At 40.2% G+C, this 25,744-nt stretch overlaps 2 protein-coding genes across 7 annotated transcripts in view; both read left to right on the plus strand.

Annotated features, from left to right (window-relative positions):
- The window catches only part of prkacaa (protein kinase, cAMP-dependent, catalytic, alpha, genome duplicate a), a 33,433-nt gene extending 28,285 nt beyond the window's left edge, over positions 1-5,148 (plus strand). For all 3 annotated transcript variants that reach the window (XM_022668045.2, XM_022668044.2, XM_022668043.2), the window contains exon 10: positions 751-5,148. In XM_022668045.2, coding sequence (XP_022523766.1) covers positions 751-876 — 126 coding nt within the window. In that variant the 3' untranslated portion in view covers positions 877-5,148. The remainder of the gene's footprint in view (positions 1-750) is intronic.
- A 2,355-nt stretch (positions 5,149-7,503) lies between these two features.
- On the plus strand, positions 7,504-24,104 carry samd1a (sterile alpha motif domain containing 1a). Of its 4 annotated transcripts, none has more exons than XM_022668046.2 (7): positions 7,504-8,218; positions 14,580-14,832; positions 15,549-15,694; positions 17,441-17,507; positions 18,697-18,781; positions 19,203-19,317; positions 23,129-24,104. In XM_022668046.2, exons 1-7 carry the CDS (start codon positions 7,805-7,807, stop codon positions 23,279-23,281), a joined length of 1,233 nt encoding a protein of 410 aa, XP_022523767.2. In that variant the 5' UTR covers positions 7,504-7,804; the 3' UTR covers positions 23,282-24,104. The 4 variants fall into 4 exon arrangements, with proteins under 4 accessions (XP_022523767.2, XP_022523768.2, XP_022523769.2 ...); XM_022668047.2 differs by having other exon boundaries at positions 17,444-17,507; XM_022668048.2 differs by having other exon boundaries at positions 7,505-8,179.
- Positions 24,105-25,744: the final 1,640 nt, after the last annotated feature.

Raw genomic sequence — 25,744 nt, forward strand, 5'->3', positions numbered from 1 at the left:
CGAAACCTACACTGGATTAAGTGGAGTGCCACCAATCACATCTCAGTTAATACATGCTAAAATCTTAATATAGTTGCTTCTAAATCTGCACAACTCAATAAACACATCTTGGACCTTATTTGATAATTTATTCTGACATTGAAACAGTTTTTTTATTTAAAATTTATTCTTCACCATTCAAATCTGTGTAGAAATAGATTTTTGTGTTTTTAGTTGTGCTGTCAACATAAACGCATGCCATTTAATCTGGTAACGTAATTTAATCATGCTGCCAAGTTTACAGAGCATGGTGATGTATTAACAATTTAAAAAATATATATGGTACATAGCATCACTTACTGTTGAGTTCAAAAGATATATGGCATTATTCATGCTGAAATATGGATTAATTAAACATTATTTGTTACAGTTGGTCTTACACATTGTGTTAGGAATGGACCAATAAAAAATGCTCAAGTGGTTTGAGAGAAAAATCTTTTTACATTGCTCTTGGACTTGATAATTAAACACAGTGGATCAACACCAGCAGATGACATGTCTCTCCAAACCATCATCACTGATTGGTGGAAACTTCACACTAGTCTTTTCAGAAATTCCTAGAAAGATATTGGTGAATAAGGCCCAATTTTTACAGTAAAAATATCCCGAAATATCATGATATGGCCCATACACGGCCTTACTCACAGTCATCATTAAAATCCAATTCATATCGTAACTTCACTATGTCTTTTTCTTGCTTGTCTGTCTCAGGTGGAAGCCCCCTTCATCCCCAAGTGCAAAGGTCCCGGGGACACCAGCAACTTCGACGACTACGAGGAAGAGGAGATCCGAGTCTCGTTCACAGAAAAATGCGGAAAGGAGTTTGCTGAGTTCTAGACGACCCAGCCAGGAGCAGTGGAGGGAGAGAGAGCGGCGGAGTGATGTAGACGGAGGGGGGCAGCAAAAAGAGAGAGGGAGATGATAGACTGGACTGAGCCTGTATTCAGTAACAACAACAACAACAGTGATGTAGACCCCCTCCCGATATACACAGAGATGGAGAGAGAGGGAAAAGGAAAAAAAAAGAGAGAGAGAGAGAGTCCCAAGATAGAGCCAGCAGTGTTGTTGCCTTTCGAGATCGCTTATCACTTATTATATATACTTATTCATTCTTCATCTTCTCCCTTTGGTTTGTAGAGAGGGTCCTCTAGGCAGAGGGGCAGACCTCTCTCTGGGTTTGGTCGGCAGTGGGGGCGCAGAGCTTAATCTCTGGTACTGGATCGCAGTTCGTCTAGGAGCCTCACTCCTGGAGAGCGGCCGGAAATCTTGAATGAGCTCGGCGGCCGAGCCTTGCTCTGATATTCTTTACCCTGTTTAGCGTTGCATCGACCCTTCAACCCCTCACCCATCACCCCTTACCACTTACCCACCCCTTTCTGTTTTTTTTCTCTGTTTATTCTGTTTTTTTTTTTTCTTTTCTTTCAACCTCCTTTGATTCTTTCCATTCAGAATCTGTCCTAGCAATACCACGTCAAACTGGTCGGCCTAGTGGCACTAACAGAAAACAGGTGGTGGCGGAAAGCCAGCTTCTTTTCTTTTTTTTTTTTCTTTTTTTTTTTCTCTCTGTTTAGTGGAGTTTGGGGCACTTTTTGGTTTTTGGCTTTGGTGGCTTTTGCCAGTGGTTCAATATTAACCAACACCAATACCACCCTGTTCACACTATTTTAGTTTTTATGTTGTATTTTTTTTGTAGTTTTTCCGTGCTGGAAATTGGTCCACTCTTGCTAGGTACAATTTCCAGATGTGTTCTTGACAACCAGTTCAAAAACGAAACTTGTCATCTTGTTCCTCATTTTCTTCCTCGACTTTCCTTTGTGGCTTGCTAGAGCACGTTTTAGGCCCAGCTTAAATCACAGCTATAGCGGCCAGTGTGGAGGAAGCTCTGTGGTTGAGAAAAAAGAAAACGAAAAAGGCCACTGGTTTGATCTCACACTCCTTAATCTAATCTTGGTAGCACATGTGTACTGTTACAGCGGCCTGCCTCCAGCTCATTACAACACTTATTACTTATTACTTATTACATTCAATACATTCAACCCCACTGTTCTTTTTTTCTTTTTTTTTTGCTTGGTTGGTTGATTGGTTGGTTGATAGTTTGTTCGTTTCTTCTGTAAAACCTTAAATATGAAGGCTTCTTTTTCTTCCAGAAGTAAAAAAAAATAATAATTCAAGTCTAACTACCGATATGTGGGGAGAAATGTAATGTGAATGGATCGTTCAAGCACAAAGCGCGCTTGTTAGTTGCAGTGAAGCTGGTGTGGATTACGATGATGTGTTAACAACACGGGAAAAGAAAAGTCCCAAAAAAAAGGTGCATGTTGTTATTTTTGTACTGCAACACAGTTGTTTGAGTTGTTGGAGCAGGACTATGCGAGGTTTCTGCTCAGGAGTTTGTATGTGGTGTGTACTGACTGACTGACTGACTGACAGTGTGTGTATATGTGTATGTGAACCGCCCCCTCCCCCGCCGCCATGCAGTGAACAAACCCAAACCGAAACTCTGCAACTGGTGTTGTTTTAGGTCTGTAAGCAGAGATCTCTGTTCTTAGATCCATCGATCTAAGAACAGGTGATGATGATGGGTAAGAGATATGGGTATTGTGTGTATATTTCTTTTCTTTTTTTAATTGTTTTTTTCCTTTTGAATACCCTTCACTACAGACACTAAACTAACCTGCCTTTTTTGTGAGCATCTCTAACCATACATACTCTGTGCAGGCCAGGCCAGGTTAAGGCTAGGCATCCTCTTTTTTTTTTCTATTTTGTTCTTTTTACTATGAGCCTTTTTTAAAAAGCAAAAACAAAACGTGCAACAGTCAAGTCAAGTGCCCAGGTCACTTGCGATGACCGCTCTCCAGCGCTTCAGATGTTTTGACTACTCGTCTGTGAACTGCAGGATACTTGTACTTGTACTACTCTTGTAGCTACTGGTGGGGCTTCGTATGTGTATATAATCGATCGATGGATTTGTAAGCAGATCAGATCAGTGAGCGGATCTTGTGCGCCCCATATATTTAAACACAAATACAACAATACAAATTTTAGCCTTTGGTGCAAAGTTCTTAAGTTCTTTGACCTGAGAACTCTTGAGAACATGGGGTTAAGAGCCCAATCTTGCTCTTTTGATTGATTCAGCAGGACGCAAGACAATCTAAAACCCAATCTAAAAATCTTGGAGATGTTCTTTAGTGCCCCAACACTTGCAACTGCGCAATAACGTGGAATGTTAGCGGTAATGATTTAGTTTGTTTTAATCTGAGATTTGCTTTAATATTAATTCTGTTTGTGCGGCATTGTGTTCTACTTTGGATTTTTTTTTTGTTTGTTTTTGGCTTTTTCGTACAGGACTCGCAAGCAGCAGTGTGCTGTTTTGGTCTCTGCTAAACCTGCATAAAATTCTGTGATCTATGTGACGTAATTGAGGATCCTCATTGTTTTTTTGTTTGTTTGTTTTTTTTGTTTAGTTTTTTTTATTTTAAATATACAGTGTGTGTGTGTGTGTGTTGTAGTTTGATTTACTTTTACTGAGTGATGTTCACAAAGCTAACGAATTAGTGCCAGCATAAAAACAGATCATTTATAGTGGGCGTGGGCAGGGACTGCAGCAGGAGCAGAGCAGAGGTTGTATGTCTTTGAAATATTATTATTATTATTATATATTAATTTTTGACACCAAAATGGTTGTTTGTACAACTGACTGCTGTTTGAATAGAATTGAGGGAGGGCAGAGAAACGACCCCAAGGCCGGCCGAAGTACCATCAGTTTATAAAGTTTTGTTTTTCTTTCTTTTGTTCTTTTTTTTGTTTTGTTTTGTTTGGCTGTTGAGTGTCACCTGTAGACACACCATTCATTCTTTATTTTTTATTTTTTTCACATTTGATTTCTTTTTCTTCTCTCTTTAAGGCTCCAAAGCATGTCATTAAACTATTATACAAAGTGGGGGAACTTCCTCATCACCCCTTGGTTTAGTGTAGCTCATGCACTGGGGGGTAAAATCAGTGTTCTTATGAAAGCTTACTGCGTACTGAAGAAATGAAATCGACAGACTTTGGCTTGGCTGCAGTGGCATTTTGACGAGACACTTGGCTAAGGACTATCCCCTATTGATATACTATGTCAGAGGATGTACCAAAGTGGTTCAGATTAGAACCAAATCTTTCCTTGATCTGTTCCATTAACCTTTTTTTTTATTAAATAAAAAAAAAATACAGGGGCTGAAAGTATAAAGCTCCATAAAGTGAGCTCTCACCTGAGATTCTATTATATTCTATTCTCTGGTGCTTCTGCGCTCTTCTCTTCATGTTCTACTGAAAAGGGGAGTCGCTCTTAGATGAACGCTTTTGCGCTGAGCTCCCTTTATACTCACCGGCCCTGAAAAAACAAAACAAAACAAAAGAGATGTGGACAGTAAGGAGAAGTAAATCCTGTAAATCTATAAGCAGGTTCTAAGCAGGTCATTCACCACAGCGTCTAATCGTTTTCCAATACCCAAAGATTTATGGGAAATGCTCAGATGCACACCACTGCTGAGGCCTCTTCTGACAGAGTATGTAAATAAGTGATAACCCGGTGTGTGGTTCTGCTGTTGCAGTCACCCTCTCTCTGTCCTCTCGGTTCTCTGGGCCCAATTCCTCTCTTGAAACACGTTTGGTGTCCCATGTCCCTCCGTCTCCTCCTCATCCCTTCACTATGTTGTCAATCAGCTATTTTTGTGTGCATCAGTCCACGCTTCAATTTGCCTTTGTACACATCCAGTTTCCTACACTCTATTTGCTTTTTAAAATCATGAAGTAAAAAAAAAAACATTGATTTACTTTTTGCATATTTTCTAAGTGTATTTTCAATAACAAGAAACTCTTTTTTTTCCCCCCGACACAGGTATGGTGATGGTGTGGTTTATTGTACCTTTTCGGGGAAACAATACTGTATATTCTCTGCCTTTAACAGTCTTAATTATTTTACCTTCTGGAGAACTTGACGGATACCCGTAAGACACATGGAGTATGTTAAAATAAAACGACAAAAAAAAAAATACAAAAAAATTACACAGAATAATATTTTGCAACATGTATCATTCCAATAAAGTTTTAATTGTTAAAATTACCAAACTTGAGTCATGTTTGATGTGTTTTTTTTATGTTAATAGTGCTACAGTTGTTTCATAAGTAAATAACTATTCTGTCTGGCCACCTGGATTTAAGTGAGTAAATGATGTGGGGTTGATGCTGCAGTTGGTCTGCAGGTTTAGGTTCAGCAACAGTATGTGCTGAAAGAATGAGGTCAGCTGACTACCTGAATATACTGAATATATAGACCAGGTTATTCCATCAAAGGATTTTTTCTTCCCTGATGGCACGGACTTATTCCAAGATGATGACAAAGCCAGGATTCATGGTGCTGGAATTGTGAAAGAGTGATTCAGGGAGCATGAGATCATCATTTATCATTTTCACACACAGATTGAAAGAGTTCACCACAGAGTCCAGATCTTAACCACATTGAGAATATTTGAGATGTGCTGGATGGAGAAGCGCTGCTTTGTGCAGTGGTCAGACTCTACCATCATCAATGCTGCTGCGAGACCTGGGTGAAAAATGAATCCAGCAACACTGGATTGAAATAAATTTTATGACATTGCAGAAGCTTATTGAAACAATGCCACAGTGAATGTGTGCAGCAATCAAACTGCCTTCTAAAAGAGAGTGTGAGGCAAGCAAGGCATCATTTCTCAGCAATTTTTGCATTTCTGAAGCAGTGATTATTGTTCCTTTTTTCCAGTTAACTGCTCATTAACTTGTGCATTGTGCATGTGATTTGCTGTGTATGTCCCTCTTATGGTACTTAGTGTTTTAACCATCACAGTAACATAGGCAAGCACATTAAGTTTGTTCTGCAGGACCAAAGCATTTGCAGATCACATCTTTATTTTTACTTGGATTCATAAACTACTATTAATATAAAAACATAGTTATAAACATTCATCTATTAAGCAATTTTAGTTTTTTTTTTCTTCGATAGAAAAACTGGTTCTGACTGGCACTTTAATTTAAAAACATTTAAATGTATGGGGGAAAAACTTTTTTTGTTTTGTTTTTGTTAGTTTTAATACTTGTTTAGCTAAAATAATAGAATTTGAGTCTCTTTTGCCTAGTTATTAATAAAATAAAGTTTTATCAATATTGTCCCCTTCAAATTACTCAATGCAAACCGATACATAAAATACATAAATTATCTTAATGTCTATGGTGAATAACTTTTTGCAAATAATATCAGAAGCTTCTCTTTATAAACATGAATTGATGTCACAAACTGACATCATTAAATTACCTAATGCAAAAACAAGTTAAAATAGGCCGTTTATAATATAATATTTTAATATGACATATATACTGATCATCCTGAGTGCATCACTATAGAACAGTGTTAGAACAGAATCTGTGTTGGCTCATCTGACCTCATTTACAGAATGTAGTAGTGATGGATTAGTGCTGAAAATAAAAACAAAAAAGCTATTTTTAACTGTTTTATGCTTCTCTGGGTTTGTTCCAATATTTTTAGCAATATGATTTTTTTAAAGGTGTAATTGGAAACTAATTTGTCATATTTAAAACTTTGTCATATATTACCTAATACAGACATATTAAAATAGATATAACTAAATATTTTAATAGCTTCACATCTTGTAAAGTTTATGGTGCTAAATTCTATTCAGTTTTCTATTATAAATTATATTAGAAGCTTTCCTTTAAAAACATGAATTGATGTCACGAATTGGCACCATTAAATCATTTGATTTTTGAAGCTATTTTTTTAGCCCTTTTTCACGAAAGTAATGTAATAATAACCTTTTATCATCATTATAGTGATTAACAATATTTACTTTCATTTTAAAGTGCTATTAGTAGTTTTTTTTTTATCTTCAAGCCTATTTTTGTTGTTATAAGTGTAATAAGAACCTTTTTATCAATGTTAATTCTTTTGCAGATTGTCATATTTAAAATACAAATAAAAATTGATTATTTTAAAGTTTATGGCGAAAACTCTTATTTTATTATTTTTTAAAGTTATATTAGAAGCTACGTTTTTCAAATTTTAGCCTTTTTTGCAGTAAGTAATGTAATAACCTTTTATAAACGTTATAGTGACTATTCACATTTTAATTAAGTGGTATTTAAGATAATATTTCATTTTGCTGTTAGAAATGTAATAAGAACATTTATAGTTGTTAATTCATTTCGCAGTCATCTTCAAATTCGTTCATTTTAAAGTTTATGGTGATTAAAAATCTACTTTTTCATAATTTCGTATTTTTTCAACGTGTTTTTAGGACAGTTTATAATCGTTAATTCATGTCGAAGACCGGCATCTTTTCCATTCCACCTTAAATCACCGCTCCCCCTAGTGGCGAAGGTGCGAGCGCGCAATCCAATCCGGGCCGTTCCACCTTAAGCGCACGAGGCGCCGAACGCACGCGCGCGGCGGTGCGATGTTTCCGCTCGCTCGGACCGCGCGGCTTCCAGCGGGGCAGCAGCAGCAGCGGCGGAGCGGAGAAACCCGCAGATAAACAACAACCAGCAGCAGCAGCGCCGAAAACACCCCACCTCACCCCGCTCCCCCTCCCGCACAGCGCCCAACTCACCCCGCCGCGGTGCCGGCGGCCCGGGAGACGGACTGACGGAGGAAGAGCGGGAGAAGCGGCAGCGGCAGCCGGAGGAGGAGGAGAAAAGAAGAAGGACGAAACAAAAGCGCTGAAAAAGCTCCATAATGTCCGAGCCGCGGTACCGCGAGTGGATCCTGGACACGATAGACTCGCTGAGGTCGCGCAAAGCGCGGCCGGACCTTGAGCGGATCTGCCGGATGGTGCGGCGGCGGCACGGCTCTGAGCCGGACCGGACCTGCGTGGAGCTGGAGAAGCTGATCCAGGAGCACGCGGTGCTCAAAGTGAACTACAAGGGCTCGGTGTCGTACCGCAACGCCGCCAAAGTGCAGCGCGGCCGACGGAAAGTCGAGCAGGCGTCCCCCGGAAAGTCACCGGCCAAGCGAGTTTGCTTGGCCGACGTGAGGCGCGACGCGGGCGGCGGAGGAGACGACGCTGCTACGCTGGGACCAGCCGACGAGGAGGCGATGGAGGACGGGGAGGTGAGAGAGCGGAGAGACGGCGTAGAGGGGGTGGAGGAGGTTAGCGGGTGTCTGTTTGTTTATAGTCGGATGGGGCATCGATCTTACCTAGCTACAAACATTTTAACACCATTAGCTAACCTACTAGTGAACTAGTTCGCTTAAAAAAAAGAAAGACAAGAAGTGCACATACACACACTTTAATACAAGCACACACTTACACACACGCACACAAACACACACACACTACCTAGCATCTCTGTGACACTGCACGATTCTTCACATTTAAATGCCCAGTATTCATATCTGCTGCTTTCTACTGCTCATATCAACCTAATAATAATAATCCATTATTTAAACCGAATTAGTAATCCGAGCTGTAACGCAACACAACGCACGCAAACGCTGCTGCTGCGCTAGTTAGGTTAAGTGCAACACAAAAAGAGTTGCGCGTGTGAGTCGACTCTTCAGGGGAGGAAGAATCGGTTCATATGATTCGGCGCTCGTGGAGAGAGGCGCTGCTGCGCTGCTGCTGAACTGAACTTAGATCCCGCCCTGCGCGCAGAGGCTCCGAGAGGCGCGCGCTGCTGCTGCTGCTGCTGCCGCCGCCGCCGCCACAGAAAAGAAAACGCGCGCGCGCACGCACACGCATGTACACACACGTATGCATGCACACACACACACACATACACACATTCTCACGCAATAACCGTGTCGTGTCTTATCTGGTCGAAACAAGGTGCGGCGATGTTGCCCGTTATTTTATGCAAGTCCAAAGCCCTTTTTTCTCTTTAGTGTGAGAGTGTGTGATTGCGTGTTTCTGTGTATGTGTGTGTGTGATGCACCCCCCCCCCCCCCCCCAGCCAACCAACACCCCCAGTCTACGCTCAGCCAACTCAACACCGTCCTCCCCCTAAAAAGCGCAAAAAAGGCAAATCCTGGTCAAGAAAGTAAAGATCCGCTCCAGGTTTTGTCTCCAGCTGCCTGTGCTGCTGCAGCGCTACAACTCAGGTCAGCCAAGGCAGCTGAAGCGAAATTCCGGAGCGGATTTTTACTTTTTGGATCTGGATCAACCAGTACCGCTCTTTCTCTCTCTTTCGCGTTAGCTAACCCGCTAAGCGACCTTCTTTTCTGGCCCCTTTTTCGTGTTTTTCCGACATAAAAGCGAGTATATAGTGCCAACAAAGCGATGAACAACGACAGAAAGTGCATTTTGTGTTGTTTGGGGCGATTTTCTCATGTTTGGAGAAAGCGGCCGGATAAAGATAGGCTGTCTATTGTAAAGGTTTCGTTAACGCTGTAGTGCCGCTCCCCGTCTGCGCCACTTCTCGCGTGCGTGACACTGTTAGTGTGTGTGTTCCTGTATGCGTGTTAGCGCGGGAGTGTGTTAGTGTGTATGAGGTTTTCAGGGTGCGTGTGTGAGAGTATGTATGTGTGAGAGATTGTAAGTGTACGTGTGTTTGTGTGTGTGAGAGGAGAGAGAGTGTGTTTGTGTTAGTGTGTGAGAGTAAGTGTGTGAGGAGAGAGCGTGTGTGTATGTGAGTGTTAGTTTGTATGTGTGAGTGTGTGTATGTTAGTGTGAGTGTGTGTGAGCCTGCAATGTAGAGTGTGTGTGTGTGTAAGTGCGAGACTGCGTTAGTGTGTGTGTGTGAGTGTAAGTATTTTAGTTAGTGAGTGTGTGTGTGTGTGTGAGTGCAAGTATCTTAGTGTGTATGTGTGTGAGTGTAAGTATCTTAGTGTGTGTGTGAGTGTAAGAATGTTAAAGTGATGTTTTTAATAAGATGTTTCAGGATCAAACTTTGTAGCAGATGCAGCCCAGTCTGGTCATTTTTCCTGCTAATCCTTGTAGTTTTAGACAGTTTGATCCAAGTGTGTTTAAGTGGACTAAACAGCGCTTCTCCATGACTGGATGTGAGGAGCACTGCTACAGTACAACAGAATTGTAATCCATCTGTGGCTGTGAACATTTATAAATGTGTACTGTGGTGGAAATCACATGATACCATATTATCACATTATGTTGCCCACTGTAACGATGATATCACAATACTGTGATTCTGTGATACTCAATATATCAAGAATTTTCTATGCTACTTTACAACATGGGATTAAAATGCCTACAAAATCATTTTTTAATGCCTGGTAGATGTTTAAAGGTGGAAAATACAATGAAAACACTGAAATTTAGAGTTGACAAACTTATATAGTTATCAAAATATATAGAAATGCTCAATTATATACACTAATTGTTGCAGCCCTACATATCTTCATATCTAAGCATTTCCCTGTTCCAAGTAGGACATTTAAACTGGAACATCTTCACAAGTTGGAATTTATACTCGGAAAGTTGGGAGAGCTTTAGTATGTTAACCCAAAATTCAGGATCCAAGAGCAGTAGGATCATACAGTTTTTAGCCCTTCTCAGTAAATCAGTTGTACACACAGTGCAATCTAACTTATAATGTTGGATGCACAAAATACTGCAAAATGTGAAGTTAAACTATGCTAACCTGGGACAATGCCTAAAATGCTAATCAGGGGCATGAAAAGAGGCTCATATTTTGCCTGGATTCACCATAAAACTCTAAAATAAAAATAATAACTGTTGGCCAGTTATAGTAAATGTCTTTAAGTCTTAACTAACTGTTTTTGGAAATGTTTTGATATAGTGTACACCTAAAATGAATGTTTACCTGCGTGTGATGTAATTCGAAGCTGAGGTAATTGGAATGCAGCATAAGCACACACACACACACAGAGCAGAGGAGGCCAGAGTTGTTGTTATTTTATTTATCCAGTGATTCCAGGGGATCGAACCTGAAATCTTCTGGCCCCAAGCATTCTTTTTCTAACCATTAGACACATGCTTCCCCCTAATGTGTTATAAGCTGTTTTAAAGGCATCTTGGGGAGTTTTCTAATCTTATGATGTCACTTCTGTGTGCTGCAGTGTTTGGCTCACTTTCATAGTTATATTGAAAATATATATATATATTTTGAATTCCCACCTCGTCAACGTGTTCCATTGTGAGAGTCACTGTGGCTTAACAAGATCACAATTTTCATGTTTCTAGGGCAAGTTTATGTACTGCCCTAACCTTCTTTTAGGAGGTTCGTGCATTTGACTTTGGAGCTTGTATGTATGACAAGTGTTGTAGCATTATTTAGCTTTTGGTTAGTTGAGTAGTGATATGTGGTAATCTGAACATATCCAATTTTGGAAAGTTTGTTCATCACAGGGTGGGAAAGGTGATTTTAAATTTGTCTTAATTGCTATTTCTGCCAATTCCTCACAGACACTAAAACGTTATCTACCATGCTAATGCTGAGTTCCATGTACCTCAACAGTTGAATTTTGGAGCTATAGGAATAATGTCACATAAGAGTTGACTGTATCCTAGTGTAACATTTCATATAAGTGTATTTTTGCCTAAACATTTCCAAAAAAACAGCTAGCTAAAGTCTTTTTTTTACTTTACATTACATAGCATTTAGCAAACGATTTAATCTAAAGTGAATTACAAATAGTGAAGTACATTAGCAATAGAGAACATAAGTTCACCACAACTATCTATCCTTTACTGGTGCTAACCAGAAATATCTTCACTTATGTTCCAGGTTATCATTGTAACATTGTTCCAGGTTACCATGGCTAGTGTTACCAGTTGATAACGCATTATGTACTATTTTGCATGTATTTTTCATAATGATGGTTTGATAACCTCACAAACACGTTAGGGATTCATCCTGGTGAAGAATTTTCAAGCATCCTTGTGGCAAAAATGTGTTTTCTCACTTGCTGCACATATCTAAGGTGCTTGTACTTCCTGATTTCTGCCCCCAAAACTTTCCGTTGTCTTTCGCACAGGCGTTTGTTTTTGATGTAATGCTGGCTGTGTAAAAGTGCTTTTTAAATTTTTTTACAATTACTCTTTAATTTGTTACTTTGCTATGTAGTGAATTTTAGCTGCTTTCTGTCTTTAAACTTTTTAAATTAGGATTGTTTCTGGTTGGTTATTATACTCGACTGTATGATAAACTATCCTCTTGAATCATTGCTGATTTTTGAATAACAATAACAACTCTCACATGTTTTTGTTTGTTACCTGAAAATGAGCAAAATAAAGTGTTGATGATTCTCATTATAATTATTTCTGGTAGAATAAATAATCCAAAATAATTTACCACATTGACAGGCCCTGTGCAAACTACATCTTAAAAATCCCCATATACAGGAAAGGTGTGTGTGTTATAAGTTATAGATATCAATACTAATAAATATCTGTAATAATATTAGTATTTATTTATTTTATTTACAGCCGGTCTAATATAAGAGACTCGCTAACTGAACCGGCGCTCTCCGGAGATGTAATCAAGTTGATTCGAATCAGTGAACCGTTTGACGGACTTTCGAATCCTGGAGTGTGTCGGTTCGGCTTGACTGAATCGAACTGAAACAGCGATACTTCGCGCGGGCAGCAGCGCGCGCTTCGGAGCGCGTGCGTGTGTTGGGGGGGGGAGGTGGCGCGCGCTGGGCTGGGCCGGGCTGTGTTGGGGTGGGGGGAGGTGGTCTCGGCTCGCGCGCGCTCTGTGTGTGTGTTTTTTTCCTCTTTCTCTCGAGTTTGAGGAGCGCCTCGGCCGCCTCGAGCTGGTTACGCAAGGACACGCACCCACTCACTACTCACGCGCGCGCGCTCCCTCCCTCCGTGCGCTCGAAGCACGAACGGCGCGGTAGGCTGTACCGTCCGCGCGCACACGCCCGAACGCACGCACGCGCGCGCACAACAACAACAAAAAAAATGCACGTATGTAAGTTTATTGTTTGCAAAATAAAAAAAAACACATGCACGAAGGCGCGGCGCTGCGCGAATCGCGCGCTTGACTCGAAGGCTGTAAGCTCGGTTCACGAGCCAAGCGGTGGATTTTTTTCCCTTTTCCCCCAATTTTCTTCTCTTTGTTCCCCTCCTCCCTCTTTTGGCCGACTCCCGGTGAACTAGTAGGGAGTGGTAACATCAGATCAGATCTGTAGCTTTGCACTTTTTTTTGCAGTTTGCGAGGTACAGTTATGGTTTCCACAGACTAAAACTCACTGAATACAGTTTAAACCCACAAAATACATATTTAAACTCCCCCATCCCACTGAAAACCTGTAAAACCGTGCACGCTTATGCAATCCACAGTAAAGGCACAGATGCCACACAGATGCAGAGGTCAGCCATATTGTAATGCACTGCAGCTTCAGTCAGAATTTGGGTTGAGTTGATGATCTCCAGTGTTTATTTCAGTGTCTCGTACAATGAAATAAACAACAAGCACAGTGTAGTTCATGAGCATCATGTCTGGCTTACACTACAGGATTTAAAAAAAATCTTAACTGATGTTGAAACCACCCCAACACACCACTTAACACCACACACTTTAAGAATAAACAAACCCAGCTGATAGCTCTCATCCTTAAACATCACAAACCTTGCAGGAGATTCTTGGGAACATTGTGGATTTAAACAAACAGTGGATGAGAGAGAAACTAGTTGTGATGCTTTTTGTTTAAAAAAAAGGCAAGAAAAATAAAGGATATAGATGAAATGATATTGTAGTAAAAAAAAATTGTACACAGTTGGATCAGTGTTCTTTAAGAACTTAATGTGCCTATTAAAGCATTTATCCCAGTACTTCACCATTAGTGGTGGCTCGGTTGTTAGAGCACCAGGGCAATGATAACAAGGTTGCTGGTTCTAAACCCAGGCTTGACAAGTATGGTGGTCACTATGGTTGCCTTGTTTGAATCAGTCAGTTTTAATTGTTTTACAATGAAATATCTGGAAAGTGCTTAAATGTTTTCTCAGAAAGGTAAAAGTGCATTATTTGTGGAGGTCAGAAGATCAAAAGGTCATACTAAAGTAACAAACGTGTGGTATGTAGATACAAAACCAGCATTTATAGTATTACAGTAAATGCGACGTATCCACATGGTGTTGAAAGCAGTGCACCTCAGTCCAGCTAGTTTTGCGCAGATATTTCCAGTTACAGCTGAATTCACGCTTTTTATTCCCAGCAAAATGATCTTATTTACCTTTTAAAAAAGCCATTTAAATGCCTGATTAAAGGGCTGATTACTGTTGTTTTTCTGGTTTCCTCGGGTTTTAAGCTCTCGGCGCTGACTCATGTAGGCTGGTGACGTCATGGGCCCTGCATTGTTAAATATCGCTATATATCATCAAATTTTTTTTTTTTTTAATGTAAATTGTTTTCAGTATCGTGCAGCCCATAGTCGGGACTAAATCACATACCCTCACTGTTCAGCTTTGGCTGCATCTTGATCAGCCCTTGATTGGCCCTTTAATAGACTTGCTTCACTATTTACTTTGATCAAGTCATCAAAGTTAAGTTTGCCTCTGAAACTCCACTTTGTATAATTTCAGGATGAGCTGTCCACCACAGCTGGCCTGGACAGCAGCATGGACGAAGAGGAGGCCAGTCTGGATGCACCTTGCATGCAGAACACCACTGACTCGGGCATCGGCCTAAGTCCCATCACAGACCCTGGAGCCAGCCTGCCTGCAACCTCCCCCACCCCCTCCAAAAGCTCTCCCAACCACAGTAGCCTGGAACTGGAGAGAGACCCCCTGCACGCTCCTGCCGAGCACACACCACCCTCCAGCCAGCAAGACACAGGTACCTGCGGCACACTGCAGCACACTGATCCTTCTAGCAGAACTAAGCCTCAGGGCAGTGAGGTAGACGAGGTAGATGGAGGCAAAGTAGAGAGTTGAGAAATAGATTTGTTGTTTGTTTTTTTGCTACAATATGATTTAACTACTTTTTACTGACTTACTGAAGCACAAAATTGGTTTGGTAACCTCATTGAGCTTTGAACTTCATATCCAGGTGTATCCAATCATGAGAAAAGGTATTTAAGGTGGCCAACTGCAAGTTGTTCTCCTATTTGAATCTCCTCTGAAGAGTGGCATCATGGGCTCATCAAAACAACTCTCAAATGATCTAAAAACAAAGATTGTTCAACATAGTTGAAAGCTCAATGAACAAAACAAATTTATTGACTATCATTGGGATGCCAAGCCCCTGAGAGCATAACTGCCCTCCTTTCTGCCCACTCCCCCAAAACCACCCCCCAATCACTCAGCATTATTCCAGCACAGAGGAGGCCTGGTGTTGGCCTTTATCTCCCTCAGCACTTCTTACGCATCGAGTAGTGAGATAGACTCATCTCCTGGGTGGGAATTGGCTTTGTCCACTGTAACATTTCATTGCAGCGCTAATTATTATTCCCTGTATTGGTTTTCTGAGTGCGTGTGGTGGAGCTGCGGCTCTTGGCACTGCGAGTACCTGAGCTCATTACGGCGCTCTGCGTCTGCCACTGTCCCTCGCAGGGTCCCCGGAGCTGGAGCTGGCGCGGCAGCCGGCGGCCATCTGTCCCTCGGCCCAGCGGAGCGCACTGACGGGGGAGGAGGGGCCGAGAGTGGAGGAGAATGCGCTCACGCCCGATCAGTTGCTGTCCGACTGCAGAGCCTCTTTGGTAAGCACGTCCTCACGACTCATCCCAGCTGTCCGTCACAGTGAACATCAGAGGCTCGTTAAGGGCTGAGGGCCGCCGCGAGCTGAGCTCAGTCACGGGCTGGGGAGGATGTTCCACGGCGCGGACGGTCACTGTCAGCGGAGTAGCTCAGCCAAGTTTAAAATGATTATAGTGACACAAATGATTTTATCAGAACTTTGACAGAACTTGATTTGTGTCTGAAGTTTGTTTCTTAGGGTTTGCATTGGAGCTATGATGCTAATGTAGCTAACAAGTAATAGAACATACTGTAGCATAGCAAACAAGTTAGCATTGTGCATCAAACTGCACGCCTAAATCATCATACAGATGTTTCAAACTGTTTAACTTTTAAATGATCTCAAATTGACTCACAGATGCCACTTTTCCTTTTTTAATACTGATATCAATGCCAGATTGATTACCAATATTGATACCAACTCTGAGTCCTATAAATTCTGATATTAATATTAATGCATTTTTGTTGCTATGTAAAGAACTTGGTTAATAGGGAGTTGCTGAGTGGTTGCTAATGTGTTGCTATGGAGTAGGAGTTGGTTGATAAGGAGTTGCTATTTCATTGCTAAGTGTGTGCTAAATGGTTTTCCTGATTTTCCTGTTTGCTAAATTGATAAGGAGTTGCTAAGTGGTTTCTAATGTGTTGCTAATGTATAGAAGTTAGTTGCTGAGGTGTTGCTGCCTTATTGCTAAGCTAGGTGTTCAAATGTGGTTGCCATGGTATAGGAGTTGGTTGATAAGGAGTAGCTAAGTGGTTCACAATGTGTTGCTATAGTATTGGGAGTTGGTTGCTGATGTGTTGCTACCTCATTGCTAAGCTAGGTTTCTGCTAGGTGTTGGTTAGTGGATGCTAAGGTGTTGCTATGGTATACGTTTTGGTTGATAAGGGGTTTCTATCTCATTGCTAAGTGGTTGCCAAGATTGTAACATGCTAGGTGTTGCTAAGTGGTTCATAATGTGTTGCTATAGTATAGGAGTTGGTTGCTGAGGCGTTGCTACCTCATTGCTAAGCTAGGTGTTGATAAGTGGTTGCTAATGTGTTGCTATAGTTGGTTAATAAGGTGTCGCTGCTTCATTGCTAAGTGGTTGCTAATATTTTACTATGCTAGGTGTTAATAAGTGATTGCTAATGCGTTGCTATGTTGGTAGGAGTTGGTTGATAAGGAGTTGCTATCTCAATGCTAATGTTTTATTATGCTAGATGTTGCTAGGCGATAGCTTGGCTGTTGATAAGTGGTCTGATTTTGTCGGTACAGTTCTTGCCTGTTGGTTCTTCACGTCGCTCTGCAATGAAAGTGATGTGAGCTGAAATTGAAAAAGTCACATGATGGTGTAGTTCTGACTAGCGAAGGGTTAAATTAGCTGTTAGCTTTCATTACGGGTTAGATGAATTAACGCAAAGTTTGGACACCAAGCCCGCCCTACCTGACTCCCTGTATTATAGTGTTTTTAGCTGAATCATCATTTCAGAGAGCTATTTAGGATCTGCTGAAGCAGTGTCCCGGCTGCTCCAGGAATAGCCCTGAGTTTACCCCACAGACCTGCTGCTGCTGCTGTGTGTTTTAGCAGCAGGGCTATTGTTGTTGCTGTTTAGAAGTCTGTCAGATGCTGCAGTGTGTGTAACAGGCTGTGAGTCAGAGGCTGGGATTCCTTGTTGTGGCTTTAATTAGTGGATAACTGACTCTGTACTGTGTCTCTGTTTGTGCTCAGCAGCACCAGGACGAGGCAGTGGGTTCTGACCGAGAACCTGCCCAGGGCTCTGTCCCAACGGAAGAGGGTGAGTGATCTGGTTAATATTTATGTGGTGGGCGATATATCCAGAAATAATAGCAATAAATAATGATATTGTAATTTTAAGACCATTATGTATATATAATATAATGTATAATACAGTGCATTATTTACACATTAATTTTAAAGAGAAATGGATATTTAAACTATCAGACGTCAGTAGACATTGAAAAATATACATTTTTAATTATTTCAAAATAAATTAAACCTCACGTTCACGTTCATGGGCTTCTCGCTATGTGAACTTTTTTTTTTACGTAAACAATTTTTATATAACAATTTTTTGCTTATATTTTCAATGTACAGCTCTGGAAAAAAAATTAAAGAGACCACTTTAATTTCTGAATCAGTTTCTCTGATTTATAGGTATTTGTTTGAGTAAAATGAACATTGTTGTTTTATTCTATAAACTACAGACAACATTTCTCCCAAATTCCAATTACATTTTATTTTTGAATTTATTTGCAGAAAATTAACAAAAATAACAATATTAATTAATTAGTTAACAAAAAAGATGCAGAGCTTTCAGACCTCAAATAATGCAAAGAAAACAAGTTCATACTGATAAAGTTCTCAGAGTTCAGAAATCAATAATTAGTAAGATAACCCTGGTGGTTTTTAATCACAGTTTACATGCATCTTGGCATGTTCTCCTCCACCAGTCTTACACACTGCTTTTGGATAACTTTATGCTACTCACTACTGGTGCAAAAATTCAAGCAGTTAAACTTGGTTTGATGGCTTGTCATCATCCATCTTCCTCTTGATTATATTCCAGAAACTCATAATTTTTAAGTGGTCTCTTATTTTTTTCCAGAGCTGTATATGCATACATTGTACAAATATTCCGTAACAAAATTAATATGTCTATTCATGGATCTTGAAGGTACAATATGTATTTTTTTTAAATACCTGAATTACAGCTAATAACCAAAATCAAGATTATCCATCAATATAAATTACTGAATCTTACATAGTGGCATAACGTGAGCGTAAAAGGCCAAACAAAAGTGCAATTAAAATTATTTACTAAAAGATGAACATGCATTCAGTGAGCATTCTGACAACGATACAAAAATGAGAAATATCAGATATTTAAACTAGATTTTAGAGGATTTGAATTTTTGCAGTGTAAGTTTGCCTATTAATACACTTTTTTCCTTTCTTTTTTGTAGGTAAAAACTGTAGTAATGAGGGAAATGTTGCTTCTCCACAAGAAATCGAACAAGCCAAGAATGGAGGAGGGATAAAGAGAGCAGAGTAAGTGGCTGGGTTGGATTTCAGTTGGTGTGAAAACCTATGACCGAATAAACATATTTTTTAACGACTCATAGTCAGTCAGGGATTAAACTTGAAGTTTTCCTGTAGAAATCTCCTGGACAGAGGGATTCTACTTTACACTAAGACTAGGATTAAAAGCACAGTCCCGGTTTATGTAAATAACACCACACCCGTCTCAGGACTAGCTTTTTAGTGTACTAACGATATACACTTACCCTAAACACACTTAATCCAGTGTGATTCTGTGTTTTAGTGGGTGTGGTCTTGTAAAAATGTTGTTTTTGTTGTTGGTGCTAAAATGCTAACGTAATAATAATTAGCCTGTCAGTCATTTATATGACGGGTTACAGTGTTGTGTAATGATGTGAGGTTAACGCTGCTGTGGGTCTTCGCTCTGCAGCTCGGTGAAGAGTGAGGAGATCACACAGGACCCGCTACTGTGGAGTGTATCGGACGTGGTGAGCTACTTCACCGCAGTCGGATTTCCCGAACAGGCAGTGGCTTTCAGAACACAGGTGAGTCTCTCTCAGCACTCAGTAAAGAGCTAGAGCTAAAGTCACCCAAATCCCATTTTCTAACCAAATCTAATTTAGTTTATTTTAGGCTGTTCATTAGGGCTGGGGCGACGCATCGACATAATCGACGTCATCGATTACAAAAATACATCGATTTGCATAACGTGCGTCGGCGCGTCGTAAACATGGCGGCGCCTGTGGAGAGCATTAGAGGTTAGATCGGGCCCAAAAATTCCAACTGGCTGTTTTCGGGCTGTTTTAATGAGCGAAATATGATCAGAATTATGTTAATTAACACGGTAACATAGAAGCATAGAACTATTATTTAATTAAAATGATTTTTAAGAACAGCTAAACACAGTTCTGCAAGTCAAACGCGGAGGAGTTCACGTGCGAGAGAGAGAGAGAGAGAGAGAGAGAGAGAGAGAGAGAGAGAGAGAGAGAGAGAGAGAGAGAGAGAGAGAGAGAGAGAGAGAGAGAGAGAGAGAGAGAGAGAGAGAGAGAGATTTGCTTGTTCTACTCACAGGTGAAGGTTCTCTTTGATCTCCTCGTGCTCATATTCTAGTCCCATTCATAATTCTGCAGCTCCCTCAGTGTTTTCTGCCGTATTTTGCGGCTAGCGCGAGCGCTTACAACTGACACCGCGGACCGCGAGGTGCCGCCGCGTTTGTGCCGAATCCGACTCTCTGCTGAATCTGACTCCCGCTTCGCGGACAGAATCGGCACAACACCCCCGCTGTAGAACTGCGGTAGTGAAAACAGCGCTTATAAATAAATTAGTTTAGTTTCACTTTCAGTTTTCGTTATTATTTTTTTAAATTAAAATATAATTAAAAAACAGACGCCTACATCTCGGACTATTTTCTGGAGCCCGGGTCGGATTTACGGGCGGGCCTCGGGTCATGTCGGGTTCGGGCAGAGAATCTAAGCTCTAGAGAGCTTGGACTCCGGAGAGCAATCTCCAGCTACAAAAAAACGCCAGCGGGCATCTAAAGTTTGGGAGCATTTCACGCAAAAGGGCAACAATGTGGTCCTCTGCCATACGTGCAAAAGGAGCACTTGAAGCGCAAACATCCAGGAGCACTATGTCAACAGGGTCACACAGTAAGTTACCGTTTACATCAGGGTCTCCGCGGGTGTCCTTAAAAAGACTTAAGGCTGTCTACCAAAGGTTTTAAACCTGCCACAGGCAGAAATTATACATTTTTGGTTTATATTTGTGCATGGCATTTCGCAGTTTCCAGAAACAGTAGCATTATTCATAAGTTCAGGTGTTTAGCTAAGCTAGCTGCCTTAAGTTATTTTAGCTAGCGCCGTCGGCGCTGCGGTGTTACACCGTTTTCTGTCACCGTCGGAATTTTGTGACCAGTGCTCACGGTTATGAGCGTTCATTGGCAAAACGGAAGCTTTCTATACCTACACCTTACCCTCAGCCCTAAACTGAACCGTTTTGGCCAGTCGGGGTAAACATTAGAAACGAACACGTTTCGAATCGGCCAGTGCACCGGTCTGCTGAGAACTACTTGCCAGTGGTCACAAAATCTAGCGGTCACAGAAAACAGTGCAACACACGGTTGTGCTGTATGGGAGCTTATCCATTTTTAGCGTTATAGATCTAAACAACGTGCTGTACATGTAAGTGATTATAAGTGTGGGGTTTGGTTTAGTAGGCTTGTGTTGTTGTTGTTGTTATTATATATAAATATAGTAATTTATCGTTTGCTTTAAAACGTAAAATAATTATTTAAATATGTTTCTCAATGAATAGATTAGTCGACTAATCGAAAAAAATAATCGTTAGAATAATCGTTTAAAAAATAATCGTTAGGGACAGCCCTACTGTTCATAAAATCTCTTTAATGTGACCCATACAGGGTTCCCGCGGGTCCTTAAAAAAATCTTAAAATGTCTTAAAATAAAATCTTGATAATTAAGGTCTTAAATTGTCTTAAAATGTACTATAAATTTGCTGTACGATAACATTTTTAGATGGTGCGTTTATTGACAGTGGCACATGCTAAGATTAGCGGCGAGTTACTGGGGAGAGAACTAAGGTTAGCGTAAAGCTAGCTAACATTAGGGGAGAACTAGCTAACATTCCTGGGGAGAGAACTAAGGTTAGCGTAGAGCTAGCTAACATTAGGGGAGAGCTAGCTAACATTCCTGGGGAGAGAACAAATACATAGGATATTGTCACAGTCATGCAAAAAAATGGGAACTTTACAGGAAAAGGGAAAAACATTTAAAACTTTTTATGGAAATAAGTGTAAAAATATTTTAGAACAAAAGTAATTTTGAGTATTTCTGTTGGTCCATTCATTGTGAATTTTGGACATGGTGCAGAGAAGAACCTAGCTGCCATTTTTTTTTTGCATGGCAGTGTTGATGGTACTACCAATTGACATCAATAGGCTTTTAAAAAGGTAATTATATGAAAGTCCTGGAAAGGTTTTCCTAAAAAAGTGAACTCTGACTCTGCCTTAGTCTGGCATGAGAAGACGTGGTGCCACGTGTTTTGACCTGCAGGGAGTTTTATATCACAGTTTAGTAGTAATAGAATCTTTCACTCGCAAATTAAACATGGACTTTGCATTGTGGCGCTTGGCTTGCTGTGATTCGGATATCCTGCATATTCTGGATAACTGGTGAAATGTGTCTGAACACCGCTGGCCTACTTTGTTGTTTAGCCACTAAGGGGCAGCAGATCCACATGCAGATAAAAATCCTAGTTTAGAACATGGAAGTTATTAATACAGACCCTTCCATTTCTTCATTTTTGTCTTTTTTTTTTGTAAATTCCTAAAAGATCTTGATGTGAGTTTGAAATTTGCTGCACCATTATAGTAATCTTTATTTCCAGCAAAAAATGGCCATTAGGTCTACATAAAATAAAAAAAACAACTGGAACCTTCAGAACTGGAAGTTGATAGATAGGGGTGGACAATATGGCCCTAAAATAATATCATGATGATGATTGCATGGTATTTTTGCGATAATGATACTCTTGGCTATATGACAAAACATTTAAAACTTATTTAAAAAAAATATTTTAAGAATACACTACTGCAACAAAAAAAAAATATCATACAATATATGTGATGCACCTGAGATTAAAAAAAAATACAGGAATTTGTAGCAGAAGTCAGTGATACAGAATGTCATGATATTAGTAATGCACTCCAAATATCTCCATATATCCTGAATTAAAGTAAAATAAATGATACTGAACAGATATAATCTGTCTTTAGCAGATATATAATGGGAAATGAGAACAGTGTGAATTTTTTCTTTTGTTAAAAACAGCAAAAATTGATTGTATTTTTTAAATATCTCCGTTAGTTAGTGGTGTGCCATTTTGTTGCAGTAGTGTATTCTCAATTATTATTTTTTTATTCAGTGTTTTGTCATATTGCCAAGAGTATCGTTATCATGAAAATACCATGGAATATCATGATATTGTTTTAGGGCCATATCGCCCACCCCTACCCTGATGTGATAATTAGGGTGGGTGATATGGCACAATAGTTTAGGGTATAATACTGTTCACAATATTTAAAAATGTTGGCGATATTATTGTGTATGATACGATATGGCACACCCATGCCCTTGAGAAAATGAACTGCCCAAGCCTGATTTAATATGAAATGACCGAAAACAACAGAAGAAATAAGCTATTAAAAGTTCCTATTTTGGGACCTAAACAAGCCCCTGATATCCAGCCCACCTGATCAAACTATTCATCTAAATAAAAAGAAACTTCACCTGTTATATTTTCTGCAGCTAACAGGTTTATTCCCCCTCCCCCCCACAGGAAATCGACGGGAAGTCGCTTCTCCTGATGCAGCGCAGCGACGTCCTGACGGGTCTGTCGATCAGACTCGGCCCCGCCCTCAAGATATACGAACATCACGTGAAGGTGCTGCAGAGGAGCCACTTTCAGGATGACAGTGATGTCATGTCTTAGCCCCGCCCCCCTGCCTGCACCTTAAAGACTGACTGATGAACCCCACAATGCACAGCGTGGGAGAGAAATGCAGCGAGAGAAATGACTCTATACTCAGCCTTCCCTCGCCTCCGCTTCCTCCATCCATCCATCCATCCATCCATTCATCCAATCCAATGCTACAGGCTGCCAGGAAGTCCTCTTCTTCTGCAGGACATCACCTGCTCTTCTTCACCCTCTGCTTCCTCTCATCCATCCTTCCCAGCCCTCCGTTCACTTCAGTTCACTTCACTTTATTACACAGGACCAGAGACACCAATCAGCTGTTTTTGGTTATAATTATTGTTATTGAAGGGGAGGATAGTTTTCCATCCACCAGTATTGTTTTCCTTTATATAATTTACAGTATCTCAGTAATATATTTCGTTCGCAATACTATATCGACTATATCGTTTCCCTCTTCATTTTAAAATGTACAGCAGCAGGAAAAACTCCGAACTGTTAAAGCAGATGTGTAAATTTAGGAAATAAATTTCATAAGTTTTGTGTATGACACACGACAGACAGCTTACATTAAAGACTGTTCCCAGAAATAAACTGGCTTTCAGCCTCGTGAAAGGGGAGAATCACCAACGTTTCCAACTATTTCACAGTGTCTAATCGCTAAATGAAGGTAAGACTATGCCTTGGAGATGTGTGTCCAGAGTTTCAGGCTTTAAATATAATGGTAATGTGTTCACATCCATTTTATAAGATAAACAATTCACTTTGTTGTTGGAACTCTGGTCCCCGTCAAACACGTATACTTGGGGATCTCCAATAAAAACACACGAGGAACATCCTATTGTTGAGTTTTGGTGATGTTGTTGAACTTGAAGTGCAGATACTACCTCAGAACTTAACATTCTGTCCATAATATTTAATATTTGTATACAATATACAGGTCTGGAAAAGAAATAAGAGATACCTTCACTTTCTAAATCTGTTTCTTTGATTTTGCTATTTATAGGTTTATGTTTGAGTAAAATGAACATGGTTGTTTTATTCTACAAACTACAGACAACATTTCTCCCAAATTCCAAATAAATATATTGTCATTTAGAGCATTTATTTGCAGAAAATGAGAAATGGCTAAAATAACAAAAAAAGATGCTTTCAGACCTCAAATAATGCAAAGAAAACAAGTTCATATTCATAAAGTTTTAAGAGTTCAGAAATCAATATTTAGTGGAATAACCCTGTTTTTAATCACATTTTTCATGCATCTTTGCATCATGTTCTCCTCCACCAGTCTTACACACTGCTTTTGGATAACCTTATGCTACTCACTCCTGTTGCAAATATTTAAGCAGTTCATCTTAGTTTGATGGCTTGTGATCATCCATCTTCTTCTTGTTTATATTCCAGAGGTTTAGTCAGGTGTGCTCTGACTATGGTGCATTGCTATTTTAACGGCGCAGCTACCTGGAAGTGTCCATTTCTTCTTAGCAGAGGAAACTGACCTGCTCGTTTATGCTTGTTCATTCTGTTTTTCATTGTTCATGTAAAGGTTTGCATAGCTGGCAGCAGGCACACACTATGGGTTTGTTACCTGCTGCGTGTCCATGTTTGCCTAACAAAGCAGGGGTGCATGTGCCAAGATAGCAATGAACGTCTGACAAGTTCATTTTCATTTCATGTTTTCTGTTGCCAAGATAGCAATATGCCAGACATTTACCTGAACACACTGAGCAATGGCAATGAGCATCATGGAGTGGTCATTTTTACTTTCCTCAGGATAAAACCTGCCATTGAAAAACAATGAATCAGATCAGGCTTGTTTGCTTTAGGAAATCTCTGAGTTTGTGATAACACCCTCACTCATTTACTCACAGTAGATAATAACTGTGCACCAGTTATTGGTTTATTAGCTCAGCTAAATTGCTTTCTGTTTGATTCCAGAGGCTTTCCTATATTCAGGTTCTCAGAATTCAGATAACTACAAATAATGCAATCAATAAACGAGCAGCCGCCCGGAAAAGAGCACAGGTCCGGAGAAACGATCAAACAACCAATTGCTTCCATTACTTACACACACTACAGGTCCAAGTGTTTGTGGACACACATTGTAAGATGTGTAAATGCACACTTATAGTATATATATTGTATAGTGTTCTCCGGAATGAGTTTTGGGAATTTGGGAATGATGTAGGGTGGTGATCATTAATCAAATGCTTTTGTTGCTAAATGCAATCAAATCCTCACAGAAATTCTCAAAAAAAGTAGTAGAAAACCAGTTACTCCAACAAAGGAAAGCAGGATACACCTTTTTTTTTTAAACCGTGCATTCACTATAGCCCAAGGATCGCAACTTCAATTAAATCCTGGGTTGTGATGCTTTGCCATCAGCAGCCGGAGTCTGAGAGAGGACAACTGGCCTTGCTCTATCTGGGTGGGTACAGTAGATGGTGCTCTTTCCCCTCATCACTCCTAGGGTGATGTAGA

The sequence above is a fragment of the Astyanax mexicanus genome, chromosome 3 (assembly GCF_023375975.1).
Source record: "Astyanax mexicanus isolate ESR-SI-001 chromosome 3, AstMex3_surface, whole genome shotgun sequence".
Classification (NCBI taxonomy): domain Eukaryota; kingdom Metazoa; phylum Chordata; class Actinopteri; order Characiformes; family Acestrorhamphidae; genus Astyanax; species Astyanax mexicanus.

What these genes read in the sequence shown, in the direction of transcription:
- samd1a (XM_022668046.2), top strand. Translation starts at nt 7,805, where the DNA reads ATGTCCGAGCCGCGGTACCGCGAGTGGATCCTGGACACGATAGACTCG. An exon ending in GCGTAGAGGGGGTGGAGGAG is followed by an intron (nt 8,219 to 14,579) that starts GTTAGCGGGTGT and finishes GTATAATTTCAG; the next exon opens with GATGAGCTGTCCACCACAGC. An exon ending in CTCCAGCCAGCAAGACACAG is followed by an intron (nt 14,833 to 15,548) that starts GTACCTGCGGCA and finishes TGTCCCTCGCAG; the next exon opens with GGTCCCCGGAGCTGGAGCTG.